Source organism: Oculina patagonica, chromosome 9, assembly GCF_052425735.1.
Source record: "Oculina patagonica isolate OP01 chromosome 9, crgOcupat, whole genome shotgun sequence".
NCBI lineage: Eukaryota > Metazoa > Cnidaria > Anthozoa > Scleractinia > Oculinidae > Oculina > Oculina patagonica.
Window position 1 is genome coordinate 23,079,988 of NC_135766.1, and position 7,880 is coordinate 23,087,867.

At 40.3% G+C, this 7,880-nt stretch overlaps 1 protein-coding gene across 1 annotated transcript; it reads left to right on the forward strand.

Annotated features, from left to right (window-relative positions):
• Positions 1 to 2,148, forward strand: LOC144666156 (uncharacterized). The gene is made up of 2 exons (XM_078527520.1): positions 1 to 539; positions 1,171 to 2,148. The coding sequence occupies exons 1-2, from the start codon at positions 44 to 46 to the stop codon at positions 1,272 to 1,274; spliced, it is 600 nt and encodes a 199-aa protein (XP_078383646.1). The 5' UTR covers positions 1 to 43; the 3' UTR covers positions 1,275 to 2,148.
• The last annotated feature ends 5,732 nt before the right edge of the window (positions 2,149 to 7,880 follow it).

Genomic DNA, 7,880 nt, shown 5'->3' on the forward strand with positions numbered 1-7,880 from the left:
CACAGAGAGGAAACCGCCAAGCGAGATTCACATCATTTTACTCATGGCCACTTCGACAAGAAACCAAAGCGAGAAAAAGCGCTATCATCTACGCCCAGCATCTCGCGAGGCACGAAGCAAGCTTGCAATGTTGGCGAGCTTTGAGGACGACGAGGAAGAGGATGTTTGTAGTGAGTGCTTTCGAGATTCGACACGGTTACGAAGGTACCCTCACCTAAGGTCAAACCGAGACTGTGCTACAGTGAGAGAGAGAAACCGTATGCATAAGTTGAATCGAGCGTTTGAGGAACTGAGGAAAGTTATTCCTAAAGAAAGCTATGACGAAGAAGAAAAACTCTCAAAGATCGCCACTCTACGGCTAGCCATTCATTATATCTCTGTGCTTGCGAACATTTTAGAGCAGGACAGCGAGAAAGACGAAGACGAAATAGAACCCACGAACAAGCGGCAACGTTTAAGCGACGAGGAAACTTCATCAAACACAAGCAGTACTGAGTTCGGATCACAATGTTCACCCGAGGGAGTTTTCTTTAATGAAAGTAAGTAGGTCTAAGCTTCATTTAATTAAAAGGGTACACATTTAACCTCGCTTACACAACAGGATGCTGTTTGTTCGTTTGAAAAGGTGGTAATTTTAACACCTAGCTTAGGGGTAAATCGACAATTTGTAAACTTCAAGGGGGTTGGTTTGCCAAGCCCCCAAGGTTGAATAAGGCGTGCAATTTCGCGTTTTCGCGAGCAAGGGATGAAGAAAGTGTCTGCATTGCAACATTGAACTGTGCTATATTGTAACAAAAGCATTGAATTGTTTATCTCTGTGCTACAAAACGTAAACATATTACGCACTATTTGAAGTATTAAATCGTTAACTCTTGCCCTTAAACTCTAAGGTTTGCGAAGGTTTAATTTGTTGATTCCCTTTGGCGGTAGTTTAATAGGTCGCTAACTTCGCTAGAACTACACAATCGCTTTATATAAATAGAGCTTCTAATCGCACTCTTGAGAGCGCTTCTACGATCGTTTATTCGATGGTTTCGATTGCGCTGTTTCGAAAGCCATTTGCGGCAAAGATCCTTTTTGTGAGCAGTACGCAACTTTTGGCAACCAGTTAATTTCGTATAATAAATTAAATTTAAATATAGTTTATTGATTGAATCATTTTGTTTACAGGTTTTTGGTGTGGGACACTGGAGGAGTTTGTTGGACCGCATTGTGAAGAGCTTTCGCTAACAGACGCCCTCGAAGCCTACTCCATCAGCAATTCAACATCCTGACAAATGATCGGTGTCGAATTTGTACATTTGTAACTGCGACAATGGGTCAAAAGACTAGAAAGACTCGGATAAAAGTTTAACATCTGATGAGTGTAAATAGTGTTTGGAGTCGGACGAAATCACAAAAGAAAGAGTTATTAGCTAGCAATGTCAAAAAAGCGCAATTAACCTTTCGCTTAAACCTCGTTTGTCGGCTTGGAATTACATCACCGCGCAACATTGCGGTGGGCAATTTTGATTGAGGCGTTTCCTTCTTGTAATAAGACTGTAATTGTTCTAATTTCTTATGGGTTGCTCTTCAGTTTTAATAGTATTTTTATACATAAAAGGCTTTCATATCTTTTGATTCTTAAATAGTTACAAATGAGTAATCGACATTCTGTAAGTTATTGTACAGTAATTCTTTGGATGTGAGGTGAAATGTGATCTTGCCTGTACGCAAGGAAAGCCATCGTTAAGCGTTCAAAGAGCGTTGAAGATAATTTAATTTCTTCTTACCAATGTCAATACAGTTTCAAGTGAAGATGTGTTGAGAATAAAGAAAGTCAACAACTAGGTATTTTTATATCCATTGTTTAAGGCATGTAAATAACAGACAAAATTCTTCTGTGTTCACTGGCTATTGAAGAAGTGAAAGGATGTGATGAATTTTATTTTAATACAATGACCAACCAATATTTCTTGTGTTATTTCCTAGCACAAATATTTAATTTAATTACGTTGCTCGTAAGTTAGTACAATTTAGTACAATTCTGTTATATAGCGGACAGTACAAGATCATGCAACGGTAAAATAAAGCTCAAGTTTGTTCATGAAACACATTCTTTGGGTTCAATCCAAAATTGTGATCTTGTAAGAAAACATAAATAAAGATACGTGCAGTACTAAGTGCTCTCAACTGTTAACTCGTACATTTTTGGGGATGGGGGGCTCACGAGTTAAGGGGGCGGGAAGTCCATGACGTGAAGGAGAAGGGAGTGCAGGAGGCGGGACTCCCAGGGGACTCTCAACTGTTAACTCGTACATTTTTGGGGATGGGGGGCTCAGGAGTAAAGGGGGCGGGTAGTCCATGACGCGAGGGAGAAGGGAGTGCAGGAGGCGGAATTCCCAGAGGGGCGGGAAACGGGGAGAGGTTTGTTAAATCAGATTATGCAAAAAACTATCATGCAATCGCAAAGTGAAGCTCGCGCCCATCAAACATATTCTTTGAGTTGTGAACTTGTAAAGAATAATCATGAATTGGCAGTAGAAGAAATGCTGCACTCAACTGTATATTATGTTCTTGGGGTAAGTGGGGGTGGGAAGAGGGAAACGACAGGCAGGAATTGGAAAAAATTTCGCAATATCACGTAAGGAAGAGGCGTGAACCAAAAGTAAAAGATATGGGAAGCTGAAAGCTCCCTTTATCCCCCCCCCCCCCCCGTTCCCTTCCCTTTCCCACCCCAACTGCAAGGGCGTCAACGTATCGACATCTAATTTCTCCTTAAAATATCAATCAAAGTAATGACAATTGGGAAGAGATCAGTAATTAAAATTGCTTTGTAATAAAAATTTCTGCCAACTGATAGTGTGAGGAATATATGGAGACTACTAAGAGTAATTTCAAACATGACTTAACGGCTTAAACATGTTATCAGTTGATTTTTTATTGTTTTAGGGCTTAGTTCTGTACTGTGCTGCTTCATCTTGCAGTTGAAAGAGTGGCTTCTGAAACAATAGAGCATTAAAGTTTGCAGAATAGACGACGTCAGTCAGGGCTTGACGAGTGTGTAGCCTGCAAGAAGTTTAGACAGGTCATCAATCTCGAGCCCAGAGTCCGTCTATGTCGGTCAGCGGTATGGGACGGACTCTGGGAAACTGGAATTTATAAGATCGTTTCAGGTCAATTTCAGGTCAGAAACTTGGTCTTCCGGTTTTTATTGCGCGTGCTCTTAGGTCTAAGCGGAAGTAAAATTCCCAGAAAGGAACTAAATCGAGAAAGTTAAACTATTTCTAACACACTATCGAAGGAACTAGTATTTATCGCCCAAAGTAACAATAATATTCTGCAAGAAAGAAGAATAATGAATTAACTACAGAGCGTCTAACGCTTTGATTTTGATTTTTGCGCATTCTGCTATATTTGTTTGAAATGAAAGCCTTCCAGGATTCCGTCTGCGAAGACTGCGTGCGTGTGTCCGTAGTTGTTTTGCAGAGGACGGCTCAGAAATTTATATGATGCACAACGCACGAGGAAGCTATTGTTCTGTTCGTTATAATTTTTGTTTGGCGGTCTTCACATATTCAGTTTTTTGCGTCTTTCTCATATTTTAAAGGCTTCTCCCTGACAGTGCATCTTTAACGCAATTTTCATAAAAACGGCTTTCCAGAATAGATTGCATGTTTTCAAGCAAACATTTTTTTTCTTGACGAATGACGGTAACATTAGCACGTTTAAGGCCACACCGGTCAACGCTATTCAATAGGTTTAATGAGCAGTACAGCGACTCTGCACGTGCACGCTCGTGCACGTGCGTTATAATTTTTTTGTATATTTTTTTTTCTTCGACAAAACAACAGCACTTAATGTTCAAATTCTGCGTCGCATAGGCCGTTTTACGGATACGGCATTTTGCCCCCTTCGCATCCTATAATGCTTATTAAAATGATTTATTCTTTTATTGTGATAATTTCACAATTACCATAATAAAAGAAAAAATATTTATTATAGGATGCGAAGGGGGCAAAGTCAATATCCGTAAAACGGCCTATTGCCATAAGTTATTACTTGGAATCGAACCATGTCTTCGATATTTAGTTTTTCAGCCGAAACGGAGATTTGAATGAAAACAGTAGTTCTAGCGAGATTTGTAAGTCAGCTGTAAATTTAGTTTTCAATCGACCTTGTCCTTTGTGTCGCCAATCGGTGTCGCCGTCGTTGTTGCTTTTCAGAAACGCAGCTTAAAAGAAGACCTTTTTTATTCATGGTATTCTTTTGAGTTCGGTGAGAAGGGTAGAATTAGAAAATACTTTATTTATGTAGCGCCATTCCACGAGTTCTAAGGTGTTTTATAACTGAGAAAAGTTGAAATTTTTTAAAAGTTGATACTCCAAACATCTGGCCATCGAAAGCAAAAAAATGTTTCTTCAGGGTTTCCGGTTTGGTTTACTTCCGGGGATGATTTTTAGACTTCCTGGTAGATTTCTATTGTTCTGTGAATGACCAATAGAAAACAAGAAATACATTTCAGTTTCCCAGAGTGTGTCTCGGCGACCCTACCGCTGACCAACCGCTGACGGACCGAGGAGCCGGGGAACACTCTGGGCTCGAGATTGACAGGTCATCTATCCATTCTCGTCCCCAGACCCGCATGTCCCTCTTACCCGGCAGAGCCTGTGCACGAGAAACAAGTGGCTCTGGGGACACATGATCTGATTAGCTAGATTTTAACAAATGCAACAGCCAATAAAACGAACCGTTTGTTATACGAGAGTTTGAAACGGTTAATTTGATTGGATAGATTTGAAACTCCCTTTGTTAAATTCTAGCCAAACAAATCATGTGTCCCCAGAGCCACTTGTTTTCGTGCACAGGCTCAGCCGGCTAAGAGGGGCAAATGTCTCTAGGAACGAGAATGATCATCTGTCATGCAAGTGGTGGGAAAAAGAATTGGTTAAGTTTAGTTTTTAGCAAATACATGCGAACGAAAACGGAGCAAGACGAAAAGAACTCAACTGCCTGAGGATTCGACACCGCAATGGAACCAAACTCAGAACGGAACAAAGAAAAAATTTATTCCTGAAGTGTTATACAGTAGAATAACCGTGGCGTTTGGTTGATGTGATATAACCTAGTGCTAGATCTCCAAGAACCAGAAGTGAAGAGTGGGGCCTGGGTACAAGGTTGTATGTGCGTTTCGTGCTTCGTGCATGGTGTATGAGCTCCATATTTCAGATATTTCGGATCTATCTTGGTGTTGCCTGTTGCAGGCTCTCGGTGGTCGGAGGAGAGCGAAAAACGCGGGCGAGCGAGTAAAAAAAACGAGGGGGAAGAAGACGATTCTTCACCCCTCGTTTTATCCTCGCTCACCCGCGTTTTTCAACTACCGAGAGCCTAGAACAGCCTAAACTTGGTGCTGCGGAAAATATTTTTGTTTAGCTATAGTGCTGTGCTATTGTGCTATTTTTGGTTAGCTATATTTGCTGCCCTTATCGCCGATGGCGTATAGGGCAGTAAGTAAATAAGTAAGTATAGTGCTGTGGCTTGTATACAGTAAAAACCCGCGTATAAGAACCTAGCATTTAAGAACCTGTTAGGCTAAAATTTCATTTTTAAGCACCCTTCACATAAGAACCATTTTAGGCTAAAATTCTAAAACAGGTTCTTATTTTCAAAAAAGAAAAAAATAATCTTCTCAAAAATATAGAATTAAAAAATCTTCTCAAAAATATACAGTGAAGGTTACAGTATAGGTTTGATTTTAACAGAATCAGCTTAAAATAGTATAGTATTTTGCTTACCGAAGCCTCCAAGAATACTGTTATTGGACATTAAAGACCAGATCATTTAACAATTCTACTTTTTTTCTTGAACAAAAGTTAAGAACCTAATTAAGAACCTAGTTAGCCTAATTTTACCCTAAATACCATTTATATAAGAACCTGTTTAGGCTAACTTGAAAAAACCTAGGTTCTTATACGCGGGTTTTTACTGTATTGTATATTTTCTTTTGAATCCCGTGTGTTGCGTCATTTGATGTTCGCACAATCCACAACACCACGAAATCGCCCTTTCAAACCTCTTGATGGCAGTTTTTGTCCCCTGAACTCGCACGTATTCGGTCAGTGATGACCAAAAACCATTTTCGTCCCCAGACCCACTTGTCCCTCTTAGCCGATAAGAGCCTGGGGCATGAGGAACAAGTGGCTCTGGAGACACATGAGTTGATTTAATAGATCTTCAACAAAGGAAATTTAAATCTAGTAAATCAAATTAACCTTTTTAAAATCCCTTTGTTGTTAGGCCTCTTACTACGGTTTATTTGATTGGCTAGATTTAAATTCTCTCTCATTGGTGATACATTATTACCATTAATGTGGCTGCGTGATGCAGCTAGGCCTATTAATTGGGATGAGAATAAACCGAAAACCTGAACGATCGTTGGCCAACATGGCCTACAGGATTTTCTAAACGATGAGCTGAAACATCGTTGCTCACAAATCTCGTTGAAGTTTTTGATAAAAACAGTCATTGCTTTCTTCGCTAACGGGTTGATGATCATCGGCGAAAAACGTGTAAAAAGCCTAAATCAAAAGAGAGCAAAAATCAAAGTCTCTTCGAGATACCGACTTTTTTTGCATGAAGTATGAGTCGAAGGTTTATCCTGTGCATTGTTCTTCGAACTTATCATTACGGTTGCTTTGTAGTTTAGTTTAACAATTTCCTATCTTCGCGGAGGAAATGCAGCCATATAATTTTGTCAAAAATGGCTCGTCCGCGCCGGGTATTTATACACATATTCCTCAACATTACACAAATAAACAGTGCAAATTTCACCGAGATCTGACAATTCTATACTTTAAAATTGCAAGGACCTTTCGAGGCAGTCGATTACGGCAGCGAAATTAGCAAATGAAACAGCAAAATATGCGTTCGACGCTTTGTTTTTGTGACGCCATATTTGAATTGTTATAGGTAGACCGCTGTTCAATGTGTTCAAGGCCGTATCGTTACGATTGCTCCACGAAAGAGCACGAAAAAAATACGGATATTTCCGACTACTGTCGGAGAAAACATTGCGTAAACAAATCGATACACTCAAGCTGCGTTTTTTCTGACTCGTCCCCAGTCGTCTTCATATAGCACGCGGCAATCTCTCCCTCCGCTGTATATTTGCCGCGTGCTGTATGAAGACGACTGGGGACGAGTCAGGCGTTTTTTCGCTCCCCGCCCCCACCCTCTTGCTTCTTCTGTTTTGTGCTGGCGTCCAGGTCTCTCGCCGTTCTCACCGAGCGCTCATCGATCGAAAAACACGAAAAATAGAGGGCTGTGGACAGTCTATGCGAGGGTCGGATATCAAGACAGCTTCTTCGTGGGCTTAAGAAGGATTAAACAAAAGCCATATATACAGTGAATGCTATCGAATTATATTTGAAGATGAAATACGAAGGAATTTTGCTGTCTTTGACTGGAATTCCACTCGAACTGCGTAGATATGCATGTTGTAAAGCCGATTCATGCAACATTGCTGTCAACGCGAGGTCACGTCCCTAACGACCTAGGCTGATGACGAAATAGAATGGGCGCTTGTAGCGACCAAATTTGGCCTAAAAAAGAAGCCTTAAAAGAAGCCCCCATCTCTTGCATTTGTTTTAACTTCAATAATATCTTTGAAAAGAGCAAGTTTTTTGGTATGGTTTATTTTTGACGTTTGTAATTTTTAAACGATGTAAGTGCTAGTGGCTATTTATTCGTGTTTTAGTTACGCAATCCATTGTTTGTGCGACGCTTTTTATAGATCGCCTTTCAGACACACGTGCGTTGAGATATGAAAGCTGACATGTCACTTTTAACATTGTTATATAACGTTTGTAAATGTGACAAGTCACGTTTTTTTCACGAGATCG

Excerpts from the sequence above, each read along its gene's own strand:
- LOC144666156 (XM_078527520.1), top strand. The coding sequence starts at position 44 with ATGGCCACTTCGACAAGAAACCAAAGCGAGAAAAAGCGCTATCATCTA. Across the intron at positions 540-1,170 it reads GGGAGTTTTCTTTAATGAAA|GTTTTTGGTGTGGGACACTG; the intron begins GTAAGTAGGTCT and ends TTTTGTTTACAG.